This window comes from Opisthorchis viverrini (assembly GCF_000715545.1).
Source record: "Opisthorchis viverrini unplaced genomic scaffold opera_v5_188, whole genome shotgun sequence".
Lineage (NCBI taxonomy): Eukaryota > Metazoa > Platyhelminthes > Trematoda > Opisthorchiida > Opisthorchiidae > Opisthorchis > Opisthorchis viverrini.
Genome location: NW_008751842.1, coordinates 252,251 through 278,645, shown reverse-complemented (window position 1 = coordinate 278,645; position 26,395 = coordinate 252,251). Strand labels below are relative to the sequence as shown.

The 26,395-nt window shown below is 44.2% G+C and overlaps 1 protein-coding gene across 1 annotated transcript in view; it reads right to left on the bottom strand.

Moving 5' to 3' along the window:
- Positions 1-26,395, bottom strand: part of T265_07776 (hypothetical protein) — a gene marked incomplete at both ends in the record, with an annotated part of 99,299 nt that overhangs the window by 20,255 nt on the left and 52,649 nt on the right. Inside the window, 2 exons of the mRNA XM_009173388.1 lie at positions 1,490-1,744; positions 19,367-19,413. Of these exons, the coding sequence (XP_009171652.1) occupies positions 1,490-1,744; positions 19,367-19,413 (302 nt within the window). The remainder of the gene's footprint in view (positions 1-1,489; positions 1,745-19,366; positions 19,414-26,395) is intronic.

The window sequence follows — 26,395 nt, the reverse complement described above, 5'->3', positions numbered from 1 at the left end:
CTGGTGATCTAGGACAGCTCGCTTCAGAATGCGTTCCATCACCTTGCACGGCACGCTAGTGAGGCTTATAGGCCTATGACTGCCAGGCGATAGTCGGTCACCAGTTTTGTAGATTGGTGTGACAATCGCTTCCTTCCAAGCAGAGGGAAGGCGGCCTTCGTCAGGCGACCGACGAAACACCATGTGTAAATGGTTTGCCAGTGTGGAGGATGTTTCCTTCAGGATCCTTGGATGGACCTCGTTGGGCCCCAACGCGCAGAATGGGTTGATCTTGTGCAAGAGTTGACGAATGTCCTTTACCGTGAAGACAAAGTCGGTTAGAGGCTGTTCGTAGTTTCGCCTTGACAAGAGTGGATGTGACGAGGACGCTGGGTGGGCCAGAAAGAGAAAAAAATCTCACGAGCCGGAACCCGGTAAGCAAGGTTGCACATCACAAATACTTACATATATATCGACCGAAATGATACGAACTCTATACACGCGTAATCCCGCACCAAACCGCTCTGCCGCCCGAAATTGTACGCGCTGCGCCAATAGGATTGAGCCGGATGCGATTGGCTCGCAAGTATCGCACCAATTCAAGTTCTGATTGGCCTAAAACTTGGACCCAACAGCTAATCACGATACAGAATTACCTGAGTTCCAATGGTCAGTGGCGCAACCAGAAAACGCAGTTCTCAGAACGTTGCCGCCTCATACACTTCATAAAGCACACGTTATAATGATATGGATTTGATATGGATTTTTGACATAGATTTGGGCGTTTACTACACTTCGTGCATACTTGGAGGCTCTTCCGAAGAGAAACCCGATTGGAAGGTCTGAATTTGGAACTGAAATGAGGCACTGACTTTATTACGAACAGTTTTATTTCCGATGATCCAGGAGATTAGGTGTGCACAGCTAGAACTTGGAAGTAGTAGGAGATACAAAAGGTGGGCGCGTCGCGTTTAAAATTGTTTCTTTTTTCACTCGTGAAAATTCGTGAAAGAAAACTCTCGCTCTTCAATCCACATATGTGTTGAATTTTCCACTCTGACATGACCTTTGCGTGATAAACTCTGCCAGATTGCACTCGATTCATGCGGTGCACCCAGTCTCAATCACTAGGCGCATCAATACGGGCTTCCCTGTACAGTTATTCGTGAACCATAACAACTGCGTGTAAAACGGGTTTCCATTCGATGTAAGACATGGTATGCGATGTCACATCTGAAAGACCTGGTTGCATTTTAAACGTCCAGGCATAGATGACGACCAGATAAACCAATTACTTAGCTCTCCTGAGCCGTTTGTCTGCTCTAGCTGCCTCTACCCTAAGAATGCGATGAATTTTGTAACAAAAAATAGAGCTACGAAAAACGAAAAAGCCATCACTGCTGAATTGGAAAGACCAGTGTGAATGTTCCGTTTTAATTAGGATCTACGTCCCAAAACTGGCGCTTCTTTACAAAGCTCTTGAGGACACAAACACATAAAACACAGCTACCTGGGTGGAAGTCGATGATAACTTTTCTTCCCTGAACGAGAACCCAACGCTCTCCATCAAGAGTCCGTTGGCTACGAAGGTCATCCAGCAACCTGAAGCGGTAATGAAGGCCACCATGGCTTCTCTAGTGGATGGGCGCATGTGCGCTAGAAGACTGATCATCTGTTGTTCGTTCTGCAGAAATATCACGCCACCGAAATTGGCACCGTCGCTAGTTGGCGGTTCCTCGCTAAGCCATATCACGGATCGGTTCACCTAGAGAGGTCACGCGAGAAAAAAAGGCTAGCGAACACTTTGGCTCTGATCACTCTTTATTCCGTATCTGCCGTAAATGAGATCCTGGAGCAGACCGCGCCAATGATCAAGCATGCATCCGAGAATCGCCCCCTGGAGGTGCTAAAGCTGGGCCGCAGCTGTTCTAGGACAGAGGTGCGAAACAGGTTTCCACTAAGCACCAGCTGAGCCGATCCCAAACGTATAGCAAAACCGATGGTACTTATGGTCCCCTGTGCTCCTGAAGGGACGCCGACACAACCAAATGCGACTCCGGATCACAGTTTCCACTCAACGTTCACATACCATTCGACTATTGCAGGCAAAGGCACCCGTGAGGAAGCAAGCCCCGCGTGGAAGAATCGGTCAACGTACATAGTGTGAACATGCACAGTGAGAAATATATGTATACAGAGCTTCCTGCCCCCCCCGTTACCAGCTTGCGAAACTAGTGCCCGAATACGTAATATCCACCATGAACCGCTTGTTAACTTGAAGCTGATAGCAGTGCTTCGGGGACTGGCGACTATTTCTTTTGCGCTTACTCTCCTGGTATTGTCCATCTCATGTAATAGATATCAGATTAAACAGTCGTCGCTGATGTTCACTTCCATCATCCCTTAAGCATCTGATTCCTTCAATCACATCACCACTCTGCGTGCTCATATAGGCTTTTACTAGATCCCCTGTACTTTAACATCGTATGTTAGCAAACACCATGTTTGGTCGCTGGTTTACTACGTGCAAATCTATCCCTACCCCATCTCATATAACCAGTTGTTGCCATCACCCTAATCGCCATGGCGGTCTAGTTTTTCTTTCTAATTATATTAATGCACACCTCAAACTCACCACCCTTTACTGATCTCATCCCACCCCCGCATCTTCTCAAGCTCTGAAGTTCGAAAATAATCAGCTTGGACGACCTGGATGGCTGTTACCCACTCCACCTGACCTATGACCTACTTCCACAGGATCCCGAAGCGTACAAAACACCTGCGATCCCATACAGGCTTCATTCTACCTTGCTTCCTTGGCCGGCCTGAAAATAATCCCGCTGTTCAAGGAATGGCACATCCCAGCCCAATAATCTTAGATCTGACGAGAATGTCCAAAAACCGAAGTAAGTCAGGCCAATGATCGCATGGCACTACCATACCCAGTTTGATAGGACGCCCTAAACTATTCCCCTCCTTCTCTTCGACCGTACTATCTAGCCCACTCCTTCCATAAACAGCAGATACGAACGAGCTCCCCGGATGACCCAAACTGCCTCCATGACATATTCATTCCAGTCTGCTGAACCTTGCCTCAAATTTAACCGTTTCTGTGTGTATATGCTTCCCGCGAAATTCAGCGTCTTTCTGTGCAGTTGGTGGTCCGGCTCGTGTGTTGCCATCATCTCACTCTTCCAAGGAACTAATACTACTACTGCCCAACTCTCCAGCAGCGACACCAGTGAGTCTCTGTTTCACTGTACGCCATGCTTCCGAGATTCCTGCTATCACTTATCGACTTTGTTAATCCCTCCACTTCATCACCCACACTTGCGTATTTTATGAACCTGGCCGTGGGCCCAATAGCCCAAGGCCACGAGGTCACTGTTGTGGCTTTGTGTTTTAATTCACTGTGACTGATTAGATGACACATTCTCTGCTGCCTCACCAGATCTGATGTAGCCCAATTGCCCAAGGCCACGAGGTCACTCTTGTGGCTTTGTGTTTTAATTCACGGTGACTGGTTAGATGACGCATTCTCTGCTGCCTCACCAGATCTGATGTTCTGGTTCCTCATTTTTCACCCCTACACTTTTCTTTGCATGTTCAGGTAGGGGGCCTCATGTCTAGCCCGCCACCTTCAACTTGTTTTGACCACCCTCGCTTTGTTTTTTGCCCACCGTCTTCAAATCCTAACGATCCGATCTTGCTCGACATTATCTATAAAAACATAAATTAACTGTGCTTCCCTGCCCATGCCGGTTTAGTGGTGACCGTGCTGACATCGGGTAATACCCACTCCCTGTGAAGCTCTTCTTTTTCTACCCCTAACCCTACCCCATGCCCACAACCCCCCCACTGATGCTTGTATTCTGACTGCAACATAAAAATCATGCTCAACGGTATGCCACCCACAAGTTGGGAACAAGAATTATTATTATCGTTTATTTCTGTAACAGACGATAAACGCGCAGCGGTAAACTCTGCACATGAGTCACAACTTCTGAACTGGGCTGGATCAGACGTACGGAGACGCCGCTGGCTGCTTGCGCACCCATATTAGTTTCACCAAAATTATGGGGTATTCGAAGTTGTGACTTTAACAGGAAGCTAGTCTAATCGATTTGCACCTTCTGGTCACAAGCTGCCCGTAGGATTGTGTTTAAGTGACCGAAATTCCAAGGCCACGGACCTTCACCGATTTGCATTTTCTTACCGGTTTACGCGACATAAAACACGAAATCGCACTCAAGCGTATTTTGGCGTTCTTCGGTGTTACTTAGGGATAAAAAACATCCAAAGAATATCTAATGCAAATTGCACTCCAGAAGACCGTTTTGATGTTTGTTTGCTTTACACTCCGCAGATTCAACAAATTTGATTTTAATCGTCATTAAGCTGTCACCATTATAACGGTAGCCGTTGTCACCCACCTCGACCACTTATCGTAACTGCTGGATCCGCGTTTATGTGCGGCGCTGATTATGGGGCCACACCTAAGCACGGCAGCCTAATACAGTGATCAACGACGGCCCCTTATACTCATATCTCGGCGCGTTGTCACTCAGCACGAATAATTACTGTAAATGCTAGGCCAGGGTCTACGCGCGACGCTCATTTTGAGACCTTATCTGGGCACAGTAACATAATCCCATGACAGAAGACGGTCTTTCTTACTCATAACCACACGCGATAGCGCTTATCTATGCTACCTATAATAAACACCATGCCAGCATCCATACAAGCCTGTAAAATCGAGGCCCTAACTATACGTGATAGCCTAATCTGATGGCCTATCATGTCCACTGCTTTACTCGATGTCGCCTAACCGGGCTACTTATCGAACCTGCTAGTTCCGTGTCCATTTGCGGCGTTTATTAACCGGTAACTCAATCCAACTTAATCGTTGTACTCGTAACTTTACGCGTTGTTGCTTATCCATGCTACTAAGATAAACAACGGGCCAGTATTTATACGAACCGATGATTACGAGGCCCAAACTATGCATACATACCTAATCTAATGGTGAACGAAAGACATCACACTCACAACTGCAAGCAGTTTCGCCTACCTTGACTACTTTTTAAAACTGCTAGGCCAGTGAAGTATTTGGGAATTATGATAACCTTGGACCGTCTGTTTTTTCGGAAGGCATTCTTACTTACATCAAAATGCTTTCTAGGAAAACTTTCAGATATTTATCCTATTTTGAGTCCAAAATATATGCATGGCTGTCTTAGTACCTCGCTTGGCAGCGATGAACCACCACAAACCCTTGACAGACCCAAGATTATCCCAACTACAATGACAACCATAAACAGCTTATCCAACATGTTCATGTAAGGCGCCATCCACGGAATGAAGTACGGCGTAGCGATGACGGTACCGCGACTACCATACCCAGTCTGATGGCTTGCCCGTATTTCACTATATCTCTAATATTTCCCAGACAATTGCGTTACCTACAAGACCGTTTCAGTTCGTTTAATTTGTGCAAGGACTTAAAAGCAGTGACCATCTTATCGTGTCGTCTGCTTGTTCTGCTCACAAATCCGACCCAACCGCACTACTGGTGGCTCGGTATATCGGTGAAGTCAAACCTTGCCTTAAGCCATATCTAACGTATGCTGACCGTCATAAAAACTTGCTAGCTGTGACGAATTTCTTGACTTTGGCGGGACGCCTGCCGCAAACATAGAGGAATTTTCCGTATCCAGGTTGCGAATGGCCTCGCTCTCCAGCCTCTCACGCCAGTTTACAAAACTGGTGACCGATTATCGCCCGGCAACTACGGATCAATTAGCTTGAATAGCGTACCGTGCAAGGTGATGGAACATATTCTACAGCACGTTATACGAGATTGCTCACTACCAACAAACGGACATCTCCAGGTTATCATGGATTCCTCCCAAACCGTTCTTGCGCCACAAACATGCCTGTATTCCTGGACCAAGGCTAAGGATGACGGGTGCCATATTTTTTATTTTTCAAAAACATTCGATCAAGTCTCACACATCAGGCTACTCCCCAACCTGTAGTTTTACAGAATTCAAAGGGACATTCTGCGCCAGATTGAGCAGCTCTTATAAAAAATTCCGAATGAGTGCAGGCTCCACCTACTCTTCACCGGCGCCGGTCTTTATATGAGTTCCACAAGGTTCCGTTTTGATAGAAATTCTCTTTCTGATCTACGTCAACGACGTTTCAGACGCTTCTCCAAGTCCATGTCCACGTTTTACGGACGAATTGAAATCTTGAAGTTCCAATACCAGTGCCCTCCAAACGGATGTAAACGCTGCGATGCAGGGGTCGTTGGACTAGCACATTACTCTTACTGACTAAGAGTGCGTCCGTAAGCCATTCTGAGGAGACTCGGCGAACTCCTTATCGTGCGTGGCAAAAATGAACCAGAGGCGATCACTAGGGTAGATGCTAAAATATTTAGATACATGACTTTCTGCGAATATATGCTTCCTACCGCACCATGAAAACTCGACTCAAAAGGCATAAGCAGTTCTACGGGTGATTCGGCACACTTTCTCCAGTGTTACTCGCACGGACTTCCAAATACTCTACGGTGGTCACGTCAGAACGCCTCTGGAATATGCCCGCCAAGTTGTTTACCTAGGACGTAATGAGGACGTAGCCCTCGCAGAGCCTTCTAGCCCGCTGCTACAAAATTGGTTGCCGAGCTTTAATCCGTGAGCTATGAAACGCATCTCGCTGTGCTTGGCCTTTTTCCATTAGAGTACCGTCACCTCCGAGGAGAATAACATCTAATGCTTTGTTTAACTAAGGTCCGGCCAACAGAGATTTTCACCGTTGGGCGAAATTTTTCTCATTTTGGTGGTTGGTTTCCGACGGTTATCCACGCTCCACCTAGAACCAGTTCAAAGCACTAGTAGACGGCCGTTTATGCGAGTCCTTTCGCCGGCAAGCCTATTGCCCACGTTGAGAAGTGAAAGAACAACGCTATGCCGTTTTTCGCTTGCGTCTCTCAGGTGAACGGCAGCCGCTAAGATACAAGTAAAAAACTGACCTGGGAAACTTGGGCGAAAGCCGAGTCTCTGTATCAATCCGTGAATCGGTGATTACGCAGAGACCATATCAGGGTCCCTTATAAAGCAGGTAGATGGAAAGGTGACACCAACTCCCAAAAATCGTATGTTGCCTACATGCGTAACCATCATGCGAGGAAGGATCCACACCGAAGTTTTCAGCTTTGAGATGGCGTCAATCATCTTGATAGAAGAACCAACTTATGTCTAGCAACAGAGAAGCAACAAACGTTGGTTCCGACAGAGGAGACCACTGAAAACATCTCACGACCACTGGTAAGCCACTTCATGGGTCAAAGAAAACATTACTAAAGATGCGGAGGTGACAGCCTGCAGCGGTTGGTTTGATTATGGATGCGGTCGTCATTCGTAATTTCAGGGATCAGAGTCAGGAAACCGACGACACTGCACTCAAAAATTCTGCGTGCGATGAGCTTAATATGCGGATGTTGGACGAGCATGCAGTTAGTATGGAACAAAAGCGACAGGGCTCAGATAAGCCGTACAGTTATTAATGATTCGGGAAGCAATTCGCGGAAATCGGGATGCTGTCATACGAAAACAATCTTTCAAAGAAGGCTACCAGAAGCAGTATCCCGAAAAGGTTCAATGCAGTAATTAAGTGGTCCCACAGAATCCTACATATCTATGACGTCGGAAACCCGAGGGACCAAACAAAATACATTTGCAAAAATCTTTTGAATAACACTGATTCTGTGAGCCCACGATGTGGAAGTGACAATTTCTGAGATATCCTTCCAAGTGAAGGAAAAGTACGTTCATTAGAAACAAAAGTCCTCACAGACCAGACGAGTTTTTGAACAAAACCATGCCTTTATAGTCTGTTGTCGATATTTTCTTTGACCTGAAATCTGCCTTTAATCGGTTGATAGTCGTGAACTTCCACTGTATCCGGTGATCAAAGGTATCCCTATCGGATTTGGGTTTTATCTGTGATCTGTATGCTAACTCTTGGGATCAGATGCAATTATGTTAGAAGCTGCTCCCAGAGTTTACCAACCCAAGGCTCAGTCCTCTCAGATTCGTAGCCTGAATTATCTCTACCTGCCTATGGAACCACAAGTGTCTGTTGCCGTTTATGCGTTCGCTCACATGGTTCAAAAACCTGAACTATTTTTCAACAACTTGAACGATTCTGCCCCATGGTTTGGCACGCACTTCAAACCTGTAAAGTGTAAATTGTTGCGACGAGACCGGGTGCGATCAACCCGAAATCCCCGCTTGTAATCTAGTCAATCAGTGTTGTGTACACATGTGTTTACCTGGTCATGTAAACGAAATCCAGTGGGCTGGTCAGTTTGCCCGTCAACGGCAGAGTTAACACTGTAACAGTTCGATCCATACTGCCTTATAGATCGGAAGCGTGGGCAGAGAACGTGCGAAGTTCGTCAGTGTTAGGTTTTGGAAAAAGCAAACTCCCACCATAGGTGGATGACGCGCGCTGCACAGGTCACACTTGTTAGAATATGTACTCCACATTCTTGAAGATCACTTTGCAGAAGTTTTTGTACACAGGCCAGTGCTAAGCGGAAACAACAGAAAGAGGGACAGTATTCTAATTAAAACGAAGCATAAAAAGTAACCAGGAAAGTGAATCAGTATGACATATACCGCCTCCGTGGATAAAAGCCCCGGGGCTCAACTTTCGATGGTTAAGGACAGCTACAAAATCGGCCCAATCACAAAGTCAATGGCGGCCTGTTCTGGAACTAACCAAGCAGAGCAAACGTACGCGGTCCTGCTTTATGTACTCTACTGTTCCAAATACTGGCGATAGAAATTAGCAGCTCTAGTAAATGTGCCTATGGTATACAATCCATGGCTGGTAAATTGAAATGGTTGTTTCACTAGCAGACCAGACACAAAGTGCACGCATTCCACCCCACTGTTTAACAAGAAATTTCGGAAACACCAGCGTAAGAATAGAAAAACGGTGACCGATACTCATTTCGGCCCTCAAAATCATAGCTTGTTTTTAATTATCTATTCTGCTGACTCCTCTGATACCATGTCAACTCCTGTCCTCAACTTCGGATGAAGTAGAAGTAGTGTTGATATGCTTTCCACAAATTACCACAAGGGTTCAACAAGCTTCTCGGTATTCAGGAGCAAACTTGCCCTGAACAACAGTTTGTGATCATACTGACAGAGACTTGGCCCACATTAGAGGACTGTCACTGATATGTCGAGAGAAGGTGTGTCCAATTATCTGGATTACCGACGTATCAAGAACGCAGTTGGAGTTGCTACATACTCACATGTGGTCATATTTACTCCGATTATCCTCTGTAACAAAACACCTGTGCCTGTATATGATTGTGGATTGAAATTCAAATACTCGAGATTGTTTCTCTAACTCTGGGTGTCCTCTATGTTTACCCCTTAGGTCCGCCAGAAGATAAATTGCTTCTCATGAAAGTCCTTGAGCAGTTTTCCCCGGCCACCTCCTTATGCAACTTTCGATGTTGTACAAACCCCAAGACTGAATAAATAGAGTAACAACACTTCTAAACTATCAGACAGATAACGTCGGTGCTGATGGTCATCGTAAGGAAAGATGCCTAAACACACTATCTGAACGCACACCGTAAACCCCACTGTATCTAGTCGTCACAAGGCGAGGCTTGTTATTGATCAAATGATAAGCGCAGTTCCTCTGGGACTGTGATCATAGTGTGCTGCGTTTAGGCGTCATATGCCACTGTACCAGGAACCTCGAGCCCTAAACTATAAACTCAGGCTGTCCGTTGCGAAGATTTCTTAGAAATGTGTATTTTCCCGTGATGAGCCTAAAACCAAACCATCTTTAATTGAGGAGATATACAGGACCACTGTCCACAGTGTTCACGTGGCTGAATCAGCGTTCGTTTCAAAAGATCATGTGCGGTCAAACAAACCAAAATCCGGTCAGAGAGGTTCGGTGTCTTCCGAAAGTAAGCTCTAAACTATTCTTTAAAAAAGGCCTACAAGACACTTAGGAAATTGGCAGGTATTTCGGTAGATACCGAACATCAGCATGTTAGAGATCCGTCAACTGAACATACTGAATCATGCCATGATGCCGAGTTTTCCGCGGAAAAACCGAAATGTACCATTCAGATGCATGGGTTGCAGTCAATTAACCAAGGCAGCGGCGTTCTTCTGGAGTGATAGAAATAGATACCCCAACCCGTAACCCATATATCATACCTGAAGTCCACAGAGAACATTACGCACGTCCGTATCCTTTACCAGTGTTCTAACCACATTTAGATGTAGCAATGTGTTGCTATGTGCGGCTGCTCCGCGTACTCCAGTCCCAGTTGTTTCACTGAAGAATTTTGCGTTGGATTAGGGTGTGCCACTAGACTATACTTACGACTGAATGTCAGATGATCCTATTTTCCTTTCGCACCGATTATCACTATGGTCCTCCTTAGCTCTGCCGCGGGGCCGCTTCCGTTTTGATCTACTGTAGTGGCCTTCTTAGGTAAGTTTTTCAGCTTCTGTGGACGATCTGAAGTCTTACAGTATCAATATCGGTGCCCCCGAATTTGTTTCACTGCTACAAAATGGTAAACACCAGGCTGGACTTCTCTCCGAATGACGAACGGGGCCTCTTTTCCGTCGCTCACGGGAGGGACGGAAAACGCTTTTGTGGTAATCACGAGAATGGACCAGGTGAAAATGGCACTTGACTGAAAGCCACAAATGATTTAGGTGCCTAGCTGACTTCAAGTAATTCCTTATCACTCCATCAGTGATTATCGGTCCGAAATGCATTCGTCACTCTTTGAACGATTGGGCTCATCTGTATTACCTACTTGGACTTCTATATATTCTGTTCTGCGTCAGATCGCTTCCCAGATAAGCTAGCAAAGTTGTCTATGCTAGACTCAATAGGGACACAACCCTCATTTAGGGTGTCCGACCACTTGCTACGAAGGTGGTTACCGACATTGAACTTGTTGATTACGAGGCGCGTCCGGAGGTTATCAAACGGTTTTCCCTTGACAACCAACACCTATAAGGAAATCTCATAACCATCTGTACCTTGTTTGAAAAACGTATGGCCGATGTTCTTCTCTTCGCTGACCCCAGCATGTAAAATGAGAACGTGGTGAGTTTATACTCAAGGTTAAGGAGAACACTTTTACCAGATAACAGCTTTTCTCAATTTCAGTAGTCGGTGTTCATTTCAGAAGATGTCCACGCCACATCTAAAACACGATTCAAATAAATTCTGGGTGGGCTTTATGTGAGCTACAGCAGGCATACTTACTGCTCAGCCATGAAATCTCAAAGAGCAGTCCCACACAATTTTGGTTGTGCCTTTCACGTAAACGGAAGCAGTGAGGGAGGAGACCGAACCCGACTGGAATAGCTAGGGCGAAGACTTGGTCCTATCGCACAACCAGTAACCCGTGAGTTCAAATTCCCCGTTCTTCTGGGTTGCGCAGTAATTCATTTTGATATACCGGTTAATTAAATAATTTAGAAAATGCCATGTTTGTAGGAATCGCCTTTTGTGTCTTTAACTTCCGCATACTGCAATCCCCTCGTTTTCTAGATTTTTCAACGCGTCCAATATTGAATTTGTTCTAGTTCATTCATCTATCAAAAGACATAATTCACTAGCACCCACTACCAAACGCAAAGGTCAGAAGATACACTCGTTTAATAGCAAAATATTGCACGCGGATTTTTAATATATGAAAGAGTTTTCCTAGGTACATGGTAATCTCCAAAATATTCAGCCAACCGGCTTGTCAACATCAGCCCCTTTTTCGCACCGCCAAAAGCGACGGACGGCCAGCTCGGCAGCAACACCTGGTCAGCCTCGGTCATCGAGCCAATGGACCGGAAACCAGAATCAATAGGAAAGGAATGAAATGTGGTGATGGCGCATAAAAATGAAACCAAGTTCCCAGCCAAACGGACATCTAGCAATCTGATGAGAACTCAGCCAGCAAGCCAATGAGAGTGATAATCTAAACAACCGATAACCGACTAAATTTGACCTGGGTGAGTAGACTCCATATCAATTCACGCACACGCAACAAGCACGTGATCCCAACCTCGGCGCACTTTCACTCAAAACGCACTGATGCCGTCTGTTTACTGGCGGTGCAGTACTTGAGATCATACGACTTAGGCTATTAATTAACCCTGCTAAGGTCATTGCAAACCGGACTATCAATAGTTTTTTTCATTTGGATTATTGATTGTGCTGCTCCTCGAGACCATATGTAAGCCAGGGTCTGTGGCTGTCACCAGTCAAGAATTTTTTAATCAAAGACAGGCTTTCGTTTGTTGGAGACAAAATGGGATCCTTCAATCATACCTCATTAAAACACTGGATAACAGTAGTATTGGTATTATTTGGGAAGCCTAAACAGGGTGCCAGTAGGTGAGATGCTGCACAGGGTATCGACCACTCAATAAGTAAGTCAGCTACGCCATATAACTGACACGCATCGGTCATTCTGACATATCAACCACAGCTTCGATCATTAAAAACGCAAGTAAGGGCTGTTTGGTGTTTGGTTAATCGATCTGATGTTCTGGTTCCTCATTTTTAACCGTTACACTTTTCTTGTCATGCGTCGGGCAAGAAGCCAGTTGTTTTGCCCTCCCTAGTTTTTTTGCCCATCACTTTCAAATCCCAACGATCCTATTTTGCTTCATATTCTTTACAAAAGAGCAAAGTAGCTGTGCTTCCCTGCTCGTGCCGGTTTCGTGATGATCATGCCTACATCGGATAATGCCCACACCCTATAATGCTGTCCTTTTTCCTAATTTTCTGTGCCCACAATCCCCTCCAGTCATGCTTTTATTCTGACTGCAACATTATTATCATACCTGACGATGTTCCCACAAGTTCGGAATAAACATCGTTATAATAATAATAATTATTATTATTATTAAGAGCTTATGTGGAAAACTTGAGAAAATTTTTGAGCTAATGGCTGAAAGAGCTAATTCCTTTACCATGCAGCGAAAGGCTTTTGCGACACATCGGCATAGCTGACCAGCACTTTCTGCAGTGCAGAAAATGGAAAATTGTGGCTTTGGTTGCTTTGACCACATCGGCCGCGGCGAAGCCAAAAGGGACCCCTCTGTGCCAAGAGCCCATTACCGCATATCCACACTACATTCGGCTTTTTGATGCAGTATCACATGCCACCACCGGTTTGGCTTAACAGTTGCTCGAACAAACATACAGTAGTCGATTATGGGCCACTGAAACCCTGACCAAGTTAAAATTCCTAATTCCCTATCCAACCTGGGACCGGCGCCGTCACGCCTCAATACCCCATTGATACCATCGCCGTGAGTGGCGTGCGCACATCATGTTTTGTATTAGCTAAGACCACATAAAGCCTGTTGTGCTGGACGCCAGAGCGTAAGTTTAAACAAACCAGAGTAAAACATCGACGGACTGGTTATTAAGAGCAACAGCATTAGCAGTCAACGTCACCACAATAGCCACTCATTTACTGAATCAGCCTCTTATCATTTGACGTGAACCAGCACCTTACTGATTGTTGTGCCAACAAGATGTTCAACCAGGTTCTAAACCCGAAGGCTAAGGAGCACCAGGGAAGCAAGGCCGTTATGCAACCCCTAAAATGGTTCAGGTCTAGGATAGGGATACCACCAAACTACGTATTAGCCGGCAGTACAGAAATCTGGATTGTTAAAGCAGGTAGCCGGGTACCTTAGTAGCTCCATGTGTCATGAAAATGCCTGAAAAAGGTCCAGGAAGCACGTTACACCATGTTCTGCTTAACTTTGTTCGCCGCGGTAACATTGAGGTAAAATCGGAAAGCTACGGTCCCGTGCTAGATGATAAAGGTCAGCTCTTGCAACCTGACATGAAGCCTTGTGAATGACACGTATGCAGATTGTATCTGGCGCGCTCACAAGAGCTACAGATGCTGGTACCCTGAAGTTGTCTCGCAGTTGAAAGCGGAAGAAGCGATGAACAGCAAATCGGTGAAACAAAATGAGTAACAAGATGTGTCAGGACACTGCTGAGGCAAATGCGGTCAATAATCACTGAGCATGTCGCTGAAGTGAACCTGATCAAACATTTTCCGCCATTTTTCTTCAAACAAAAGGCAACAACATTATGGAAGCCACATTTAATTATGTGTGCGACATTTTCGAAACTTCACCATCTTATCCGAGAAACTATTGTGAGACGAAGATATCTGGTACCCCTCTTCAAACCAGTGATGATGGTGGGATTGAAAATAATTCCGGTGGCGCAAACTTTTCACAAAGCCGCAGTAGGAGGGAGGAGACCGTATGTAACACCATGGGTGCTGTCAAAATCAAATCGCACAGTATGGCCTTTAAAAGGCAGTCTGAATAAAGTTTTGGTTGTTCAGTTCCACTAAAAATGACCCGGCCAAGGAGAGATGAATGAGGTGCCGGATACCCAAATGGATAAGGGGGTATCACTGTTGGAAGTATTTGATAAAGCGTCTGACGACGTCACTCTAAGGAAGAGATAAATAGAATACTAATAGGATGGAGAACGAAATCTTTAATTCTTGGCACTTTAGTCTGTTTTTATACTCGAGTTCAGCCTTCATTATAGGCAAACTCCAGGAGGTCCTAGACAAACCACAGATGAAGCGAGTGGCCGGTACCACAGGCTTCCTTCTCTACCGTACCATACACTTAGATATATTAATGTCATTTACCTCCCTTGATGACACACGGGCTTCTTAGGAAGCTGAAACGCCAACCAGCAGCGGGTGCTTCTCTGACAGTTTCCGTCATGATTCGCATCTAGTGGCTGCACTCCCTAATTATCACGACCATAATCTTTTTGTGAATTAGACTACGATTGATAGATTCATTCTCTGTAATCCGTGCATGCCAACCGTCAACTGATTTACTCCCTCCACGATTCAGCATTACCCTCATGTAGTCAGCAGCCGAAAACGGAGCACACAAATGCCTCTGCCTTCCTTTCGCGGGCTACTTCGTACCTGTGAAAGCTATGTTAGCGCTGATTCCCATGAGCCACAACAAGTTTGACGAAAATTCCCTTGAATGAGCAAGCTGGCTAGGTGCAGCATACAAACTTGTAAGTTTTCCGTCTTTATTCCAGGATGTAGCGACCGAACGATATATTCGGTCAGGCATTTCCGGCTGCCACCAGTGCTTATGCACGCAGTTGCACTTTCAGGGAAACACATCTACAGACCAAATGCTGCTATCCACGGCTTTCAGAATCTTCATTTCCCTGTACACGAAGACGATTAGGTCAGCAAAATGCTTGTACGCCCTAACAATCGTCGGCCACGGAACCTGTAGTCTTTGCGTTCGCACAGTGATAGTATATACTTTATTGTTAATAAACGTGTCTGGGACACAGATGTTCATGGTAGTCTTTTATTCGAAAACTTTAATAATGGGGGGTGAGATGCAAGGATTATGGCTTGCGAGAAAGAGGGAGGGCAGACATGTGAATCGGGGTAGCTAGTTTCTAAAACGCCTAAAACATTCCTAAGGTGTTTAGGCACAAAATGTCATGAAGGCACTTTTAGATATCGTTCCGTTGGTAACAACTGTGTATGTATTTAGCCGTCAATTTGTTTACGCTGGAGCGGCCAGAATATTGAGCGAGATTTTTCACTGCAAAATTTCATCATAGTCACTTGCGTAGCTTGGAGAAACCGCTGCCCTTTACAGTTTCAGTGAACATTTCAAATTTCATTCTGATCGACCGAAACAAAATTATCAGGTCGCACATCAAACCTACAGAAGCGTTGGCCACGGGTGTTGGTAATGTGCACTCGTTTTGACAGGAGAGAACGGCAACCCAAACAAACACGACCTGTTTTTTCATGTTCAGGTTGTTTTAAGGGAAGCGCTGTGAGTCTGCCGTAGAATTTAACTACTATCATTTATTTTTGAAGAGCGTGGTCACAGATATACAAAATGAATGCAAGCGATAAATGAGAAAGGTTAACAGAAGAATATGAGACAAAAGAGAGGAACGTCTCAGTCGAAGTCATGCCACCAACAGTTCCAGTCAGATAAGATGAATTCCAAAGTATGTAATAATTTTTTGTATGGAAACAGGCGTATAAAGACCAACAAATGAAGAAAGGACAAGCGATGCTGAATGTTCTTCAAGGCGGGGTTAGCTCTAGGGCAGTCAAGACTCGCACATCAGGCACGAAGTGCCCGTCATTCTTAGTCTGGGATGTGGTTAAATGATAAAAGTATACACTCAACGCCATGAGCCACGCATAAAAGCGTCGGAATTACCCAGAGAGTCCACCATGGCAAGCAAACACAAGTCACTGACTGTGACCTTAGGAAGTCCCAGCCCAAAAGCTGCCTCAGCAGATTGAGGAAATAAGTCTGAAAATTTACGCAGTGTATTGGGTTGTTAATCTAATCTTACAGGGAATTCAACTGGTTAAACCTGTCTTACATAAGAACAAGAAAATTCACCTAATGACAACAGAAAATCCAGCAAATACAGTCGTTGGTAGTGATTACATATGGACAAATCCTTATTATACATTACAAAGTAACAACTCTGCTAGATTTATCACTCAGCGAGCAACTTGGCCAAAGATTAATCACCAATTCCTCTCTTTGAACTACACGATGTTCGCATAAATTAAAGATGCCCAGATTGCAGCGGCGACGATTGCCACTTTAAAGTACCTTAAGTATATGTAAACGGTATATTTCATTTTATCCCGAATTACATTACAGCAACGGCATTTGGTATCAGCGTTTAAATTTCAAAATTTTTGAAATGTTCTTCAATTGTCATTTCTAAGAAGTGACACCATTTTAAGGAACGTATTCACACTAGTTTTCCAAGCCACTGTTGTGGCGCTATAAAACAGCTCTGAACATCGCCGATTCTTCTCACTCCTAAAGACAATGATCTGCAAACCAAAGCAATGTTAATGTAGGAAAGTGTCGGCTATTGATTATTGTTTAACCGTGACTAAATGGTGATCAGTCACAGTTACACAAAATGCTAAGTTAGGTTACTATTAACACCTCTGACAGAATTTACCCAATCCGAGTTCTAAGACCAAGTGGGAGGGCTATCCGCATCCGCCCTTTTATACGTAAATGACCGTTTTGCTGAAGCTCAACCACAACTGTCTTATTCATTTTGATTTTACTCGTGAAAAGTGGTATGTTTTATCCACCATTCAAATGCTTTAAAACATCATGGCGCTCAACTGGATATAATGGCCCGCTCCTTTAATATTTATGTCTTTAGATATTGAATGAGACCACTCATCCGACCAAATCTGGGAAACTTCTTATTAAACACCCTATTGGTTTATGTCTTTGATATTGAAAGAAGACACTCATCCGACCAAATCTGGGAAACTTCTTATTAAACACCCTATTGGTCAGGAAGAATCGTCAGTATGCTTTGCATCTTATATACAACCTTGTGTCCAAATTCTGTCAAATGGCTGTTAATGTCCTGAGCTTGACCGTCATGCATTCAAAATACGAGCAAGTGACTAGTACTGGCAGACAAGCACACACACAGTTGTAGTTTTGCACATGAGCAGACTGAAACTCAACTGCTACCGCAAGAGAAACGAGAGGAGAAATACATCAGTCAAACTGGGACAGTTTTCCAAATATCACGCTCTTTCTTTCCAGTAAAAATAATGCATATCCCTTGTAGTATCTTGGGTTCGGCTGTAAGCGGGATTCAAGCAAGCTGCAATGGACATAGCTTCTGACACTACGACAAGCATATCTGGTTGAATGATGAGCACAAATTCTAACAAAAACGAATGGCAATCTTTAGGGTTATTGAGACTTTGCGTTGACGAGTATTTATTTGTAAGTGTCCGGTGCCGTAAGGTTATCCAGCGCTATTCGCTTTAAACCACGTACTGGTCTCTGTATACCCTTCTGTCATTATCAATACACTGATTTCGCTAGACACAATCTGAGACTTAGTCGCGCAAGTGAAATCATTCAAAGGCAAAAAGCTCAGAAACACTGCACACCTATCTCACCCTTATTGAAAATCATCATCAGTGGGTATCTCAAAAATATCGAGGGCAAATCGCGTGATACACACCATGGATGACTTTTACAAGGAATGAAATAGCTTTATAGTACATCTCAGCCTTCTGGCACAAAGTAACTTCATTTTCAGTACGAAGTGCACACTGGAATTCGCCAATAGCCTTCACAACAACAGCATACAGCACCTTTTCGCTGGAACACTCCATGTTCTCCAAGACTCCAAATGAAGCATAGCTTTGATAATGCTGTGTGGTTAGTGGGACTTGGACGCTCATGGCATCTTGCTCATTCACCGATGGATTTCTATAATGGATGTTTCTAGTAAGGACGAGGAGCCCTACCATCGTAATCATGAGACGCTTACATGTTACGGATATACAACTGAATGAACCTGACAAAGTTCTGCAGCGATACACTAAGTAGTTTTTAAACGTGACGACGCATACCCTACTTGCACCTTAGTACGACCCTCTGAGGCAACCTTGATGTTGTGGTCACTTCCAATCGGTCGCGACAGAATACTTAGGCCAACGACGACCGGCAGTTATGCAAGAGAATAAACCAACACAACCCACTTTGGGCGACAACGGATCAAAGAAGTCCACTGTTAGCGCAATGGTGGCGCAATTGGCTGATAACAGTCACTTGATTAATTCTAACGACATCTGCCGAATAATGTACCAAGCACCTAGTTACCTACCAAGATCCGTTCATTATCATTCCCTGGCGACAACTGAAGCAATCGCGATTCATTCACGCATTCAGAAAGCGTTTGTATGCAAATTGGATCTATCCACACAGGCCAAACCATTAGGTCACAAACTTCTGCTTATTCTCGTTTCACTTGTATGGATCGCTCGATTTTGGTTTTGTAATCCCTTAACCTATAGTAAGCAGAAGAATCGATCTGGGAAACATTATTAGCCGTCATTTTGTATTGTTATTTTTACAATCACTTACACGTAAATAAGCGATTTTTCGGCCACCACGAGGCTTATAACTAGAGCATTTGTGATATCTTTAAAGTACATGACTTCCATTCTGCATTACGACCTAGGTCTACGTCTAAATTAATGCGCAGCAACCGCAACGATGTACGCGAGCCAAGTCTGGCAAGTTTTATCAAGGTAATACACTTAGTTGACGAGCATTTAGCACCAAGGATATCATGCAGCGATCGCATGTACCACACCTATTGTTCGGCCCAGTCTAAGACGCAGTATTTCAAATAACAAGGAGAGCTCATTTCACTTGTGTGTCTGTGTCTCTCTTACTTTCTCCTGTGAAACTGTTTTATCATGTTGGAAATAGATTTTCACCTCTGAATAAGAGAGAACAAAAAGATGCCTAATGTGAACGAAGCGGTACGTAGCTTTGTACGTATTGTCTGTAGAGCTGATCTACTAACAAGAAAATAAGTAGTCTCAAAGCGTTCCTAGTAGGCCTGACCTTAGGTGTCGAGTCTATTGGGTTTACTTTCCAAGGACACGTGAGGAGTTATGCGACATGAGCAAACTGAGTGGAGAGCAATGTTACAGCCTACGTAGACTGCGAAGGCCTGGCAGGACACAAACTCAGCAACCACATCAGGATTCTGGCAAGAGGTTGGCTCGACCACCTTCAATAAGCCTGTGGAATGTATCAAAATAAGTGAGTGAGTAGCCGGGGTCCTGCAGGTGACTGCAAGACCACGAAGAAACGAGACAAGCACCATAAATGCAGCCACCTACCAGGCTGCTGAAAACCTTCCGACAATCCATGACCGGTTTCGCCCTTCTTGGGGGTCATCAGGTAGGCGCAGTAACGGAGTTTCCGTCAACTTCAGGTTTCACTTGAACCCAGTTTCAACGCAAGCTGTTCTTACTACACACTATGGGTTAGAACTGCATGCAGACAAACCACAGGGACTGCATCTTCTTTTGCACTGGAAGATGGGCACCGAAGTGGCTGCGGTCGGTTGTCCTTGAATGCGTAACCCTACTATATAGGTTTTTTAGAATTCGCCAGTTGACTCAGCATGCAAACGATAGCCTCTTCCGAAGCTTTTTCTGTCTCACGTTCTTCTGAAGAATTCGGCTTCCAGATAATTTGATGAATTTGGCTCTGAATCTGGTCGAATATTTTGGGACGGTGCAATTCCGCTAGCTTAAGTCTAACTGTGGAAACTACCGTTTATGTAAGCATGATATGTGAACCACCGGTATGTGGTGTGTACAAGTGAGATTTACTGATCAAAGCCCTTTTGAATGGAACCTCCCAATCACGAAGTGTGGAAAATAGATGAACGCTTGGTGACCACAATGTCTTATGGAAGAGACTTCCACGAGATTTGCAGCTGTGTCCACCAAATTAGATATCCGATGACTACGAACCAAAAACTTGAACCACTATGCGGAAAAACTACCCATGTTTATGCAATAAAGTCTTATGGATTTATCGTTTAGACGCATTTCCGCCAAAAACGACATGTACGTTGTAAGCATGCATATATCGTCACGCGCCAGTTCTTCCGCTGACCACACCGGAGGACAGGCGTTTTACACCCATGCATTTGTCACCTGCCGCATCTGAACACCGGAATGAAGTGCTGCAAGCTACTTGACTGACGCTAGGCTATTTTAGCCAGTCGTTCGCATCTTACAAACGGTTAGTTGTGGTGCTATCGAAGTAAATAACCCCTGCTTGAAGATTCCATTTGCGCGCAACGGATCGATAGTTGTCACGCTAGTGTAGGTTTATTGCGACTCACGGAGAATGAAAGATAAAGAATGAAAGAAAGAAGAATGTTTAGTTGTTGACCTCGGCCTTCACGTAGGATATTTCTGCTGATCTGCGACTCTGTCTGAGAAAAACCTTCAGTTATTTACTTGTTCAGTGTACAATAATTGTGAATTTTCACATATGCAAGAAACAAGACACAACGTAAGAGCCAAACACTGCTCAGGTAGTAAAAACGGCTCGAAGATCTATTAATGGATCGATGTTTATGCGGGACCTTTCGTGGTAAGCCTTATTTCTGGTATTTTCCAGGGCATGATTAGCTCAGGTTTATTCGACTTGTGTGCCTCTAAAGGGGTTATCAGTTGAGTTCCATTCTACTTGGCTTGACCCTTCGTAGAAGGACAACCATAGGTTCGCTGGATTTCTTCCGGTTAAGTCTCTTTTCAGCACACCAATCGATGCGTAACGTTAGCTGATTCTTGCGTATCTACCCAATTGCTTGAGGCACCCCTGCAACTGTCAACACACCAGAATTTCCTCGAAAATCTTCCTACTTTCATAAACGATCTTTGATACTCTTATCCCAGTTGTTTTAGCAGCCTCATCGATAGACCCTATCCCAATCAACCAGTCATCTCTATTTAGCAGTTGTGCAAAACATTTGCGATGAAGTCCCTTCTGCCAGCGGAACAAGCTTTTCAAGTGGTATAAAATTGTGGCTGATAGTTCTGGAATAGTCCCAGACGCAGACGTTCGAGGATTACAATAATACAGGTTTAACCTCTTATTATGGTCCTTTCGTTCCCTACACGAACTTCTTACTGTCTGATTCATATGTTGTATCGATTTCTCTTCGACATGATTCCTTATCCCGGAGTGGTCAACAAAATGCAGTCAGTTTGAAGTTCATAAGGTCGTCGAAATTGTGCAATCTTCATTAGTAGAACATAACAGAATTATTAAAACAAAAACAATCTAACACTAATGAGAAACCATAACAGTTGCTGCCAATGTTGGCAAACTTTTTCAGCCTTCGTTTAGTCCAGTAGTTCTGACAATCCGATGGATACTGAGACTATAAATTGGGTGGATAGAATTGACTTGCGTATGGAAAATTCAAAGGTCTGAGCAGTGTCTTCATCACTACCTCACAAATCGTGATTAATTTTTTCATCCTGCGGTAGCGTTGTGATACGGGTAAACGCATCACTCTTGTCTGGGAATGCATGCGTTCAGTTAGCCTGAACTGTTGACTCAGCAAGTTTAGTTTACCGGGTCTGAAAGATCGAAGTTGCATCGCGGGATTATTCAGTATAGGTGGTGAACGTGTAGTTTTTAAGAACCTCGTGATTGTGGATGAAACGAATTTTTGAAACAAAATGGATGGCGAACTATGCAAACATGCGAGCTGATGGTGGTATTAGTACCCCTTCAATTACAGGTAACACTGTTTCGCATTAGCACCGCTTTACGAATAATACCACTGTAGGATAGCCTAACAACCAGTGTGTGTAGAGAGTTTCTAATCACCCTACTCTCATACCTTCACTACTTAAAGCAACTATGAAAAGGGTACACTTTTTGGCGGTATCTCCCTCTGTATCCCTCAAGATAATCTACAATCATCTATTCATTTCCTGTCCATTCACGTTTTAGCACAACAACCCTCTCGCTTCCCTCATGACAAAAGCTTACTTGCTAATGATTATTGATAGGCCACTCTAGCAGTCTGATTGTTTGGTAGCCTCCACCACACCACCTACCTTTTCCGGCAAACACTTTTCACATCTGACGCAAGAATGCCACTTGGCTTGGTTTAATGTTTTAAAATCTTACCTGATCTACACTTTTTCATTTGTACACACCCTTGGTTGTGTGTGCTCTCATGACGTTTTTCTCTGCTTATTCATTGCCCAGTCATAGATACTTTTTCCCTGATGTTCGTTATTTTCAGAATCCAATATTAGATCCCCCGTATTACATTGTCTACGGATGGTGTTTTAATTTCTTGTTTTTTATTGACAATGCAGATCTTCCGTAGTGGAATGTGGACAGTTTTATTTTATTCACGAAGATTACCTGAAGTCCTGTTAAAAGTAAATCAGAGGAAGACTAAGCGAAAATACTGAAACTGTGCATGAAGATCGTAGAGTGAGTGAGGGTGAGTATACTATTACAAAGACATCAAGAACTGTGGTTCACACAGACCAAAGTAATTTAATTTTCATAAGTTTTCAGAATCAGCAGGTGAATCGTGACTAGGAATAGCTAACAAAAACAATAACCGAAAGGAAATTCTTCGTGCCTGGACAGTGGTATGATGCCTTATTCCCCCTTGTTTTACGCTTCTGAAGTTATTACTCCCTCAGCTGAACTTAGAATAGCTTGGCCCTTGTTACGAGGCTGTCGCAGACGGGAAATAGATCTTTTTCGCATATACGTAACTACTTGAATATAACAAGTAGTATGTAATTAAGGCAGTTAGTGTCTGAGACCCAAGGTTCATGGTATGGTCTCATCATTTTGTGTTGCATTGTCGCGCGTAATGTGCACAAACACACAGGTTGTTTTAATGTTCAAACTAATAGCTCTTGGATCCATGTGGGTTAGGATAACTCCATTCTTTAAGACATCTGAGGAATCCTGTGTTGTGCTATCCAAATTCCAGAAGTACCAGCTGTCAGCATCTTACTAAATGCTATTCGTTGTCATGATGTAATCGATCAGTAAAGATCACATGTCTCCAACACTAATTCGTTTCAGCTGAGACTGATCCTTACGATCCGCGCTTGATCCCTAATGGAGAGATATGCACTGAAACTTTGGGCCGCTTTGCCTATATCAATTAAACCTGGAGGTGAGCAAAATATTCCAGTCAATCAACGGTTCCTGAGATGACGCACAGATTTTCGGGGGGAAGGAAATGTTGGCTACACCCCAAAAATTATAACATGAAACTGGAGACTACCTCATCTCCGGTTGTTCAGCTCCAAACAGCGAATGAAAAAATGGTTTTGTGAGCTTGTAAAAAATAGGAATCTGATGGCTAAAGTTCAGAGGAAATCCAAATGTAATCTGGAAGTTTTCTGTAAGGTTTCTGCTGCGTAACAGCATCCTCTGCCTGAGTTAAAAATATGTAAGGTTTCGCTGCGTAAAAACAACCTCTGCCTGAGTTAAAAATATAAAAATACATCCTCATCATCCTGGGTGCTGTTCACAGCATGCTCGAACTTTAGAAAGAGATCTCAATTACTCTGGTGTTCCGAAATAGGATTAATGCGTCACCCAAGCAACAGTTTACCGGACATTTTAACCATTGTGAGATCGGACCCAGGAAAAGTGATAACAAGAGACCTGTCGTGATTGTTGAGTGCTCTCCGGTTTGCCTATAGACGTTGGTCGAGAGATACTTTGATGAAGTGTTTAAGGTTGCTAGCTAGAAGTTAGTGCGTCGGCTGACCGATTTGCTGATTACCGGTGTGCTTCCCGACTTAATTTTGTTCAGCGTGGCCACTGGGCAGAAGTCCGGTCGTTTTCAGCTGATTAAATATTAGGCATCCTGTGGGGAACTAGCAATCGGTTGCTGTTTATTTTTTCGGTTTTTTGACTCTCGAACACACTTGATTCAGCCCGTTTTGTCATTTGGGCCCCGCGGCCTAAAAAAGGTAAGTTTCTCCAGAAACTTCGCAATAGCTAAATTTATAAAAATCTGAGTATTTACAACCTGGGTTTGACGGATTGTGGGCCTCCGTGACCCGATGGGTTACACTTTCGGTGCGGCAACCAGAGTTTCTGGTACCAGCCTGGTCAATGATTAGAGCCACATAGAATCCTGATACTCAAGGGTGGGGGTTGGAATATATTTTATAATTTCTTGGAAAAGGGATGAACTGACATTTCCCACCTAACGCGGCTTCTTTGCAATCGGTATTCTGAGCCAAAAGCATTGATCGAGGAGCTCAATTGTTCTTTTATCCAGTTTTTGGACCTATGGCCGTAGTTCAGCCAACGTAAAACCAATAACTACACATTTACAAATAATCTCATGCCACCTTGACCGTCGCGTGGGGCCATCAGCCGGTTCGCCTTACTTATTGAAAAGAACAGATTGGCTGAGTGAAAATGGGCTACTGCTGGCGTCTCTGTTGTTTTCTTTCACGTTCTTTCCTTCCCTATCTCACATCAATAATAACCCTCCTTGTAGATAAATAAATTAGGAGTTTCAACCCCGTTCATCTTGCATCGATTTTGGCCATATCTGCGCGTCAGCCACCTGGAAATAATTCCCCAAACCTCTGGGCCCAGTCTGTCTGGCTGATTTTAATGTTCGAACTCGGAAACAAGCAGAATACCAAGCTGCTTTGCTCGCATACTTGACTTACTTGACATTGATTAGTGCTGATCAGAAACCAGAAATCAAGGTCTAAGAACATCCGATGAACAGTAGCTCCATTACTCTCCACTCACTTCCGACTGTACACCTCCGGCACTCCATAGGCTATTGAGCTAGGATGTGCAAGGGTTAATATCGTCCCAATTCACCGGGTGAAAGGAAACTTGCTTGACAGGATGCCCATTGATTGCCGCCTCTGTGAGACTCATACGGCAACGTATGTAATGGAATAACCCAAGCGAGAAGTTGACCGATGTCTGTTTGCCGTGTCTGCTTATGCCCTAACTGACTCTATCTCTGACACCACCAAGTACGGATTTTATGACACCATGAATGCCTTGCTATGGCAGGCTAGTCCCTAAGATATCGACGTGGTAACCGAAGTTCTGAATGCACAAGTGAAAACTTGATTAGTGCTTGGCATGGATTCGACTTGACATTTACGGACAATGGCGAACAACTGCTTCAGCTGTGTGCTGACCACAGGTTGTTTTTATGCACTGCTCCATAACCAACCAAATTCGTCTGACGACAATTTGTATTCAGAAAGCGTGCTAGCCGGAGACTAAAATCATCCGATCTCCGTCAGCTGCTGATGGCACCAATCGATGAGTGATTGGTGCTCGTTTGAGACATGTGTGGACCATACGATCATCCAGGGTTACTTTTCTCCTCGACCTTCAAAGCCGGAGGACGAATGGGCAGACGAATAACTTATTAAACTTGAGGTTATCAGATCCAAAGTTGGGCAAATCCCCTTCCCTTCTAACTGCCTCGTCGTTGGATGTGAATTTGTGTTGGAAATTAGTTTCTACACCTTTCCACGGTACCGGGAGTTTTGCCTATGGCATAGCATTACTAATTTCGCTCAAGTGCTGAACAATGGTACTGCTTGAATCTCTGAGGAATGTTTACATAGCCCGTCCCGTCAAATTTCAAGATGCCAATTCAAACTTAGCGTGGAGATCATTAACGCACTTGCCTGGCAAGGAGTGCCCCGGAAATTGTGCCTGCTCGATGGTAGCAAAACAGATAAAGTCAATGTTAAAATCTCTAAGGTTCGTTTCGCGAGACACCTATGGCAGCAGGGGACTTGTACGATACTTTCTGTTGTATGGCTGTGAGAAGTGACATCTCCCAGCAGCGGAACTAGAATTGCTTCAGGTCTCTGACAACAGTTGTTCAAGAA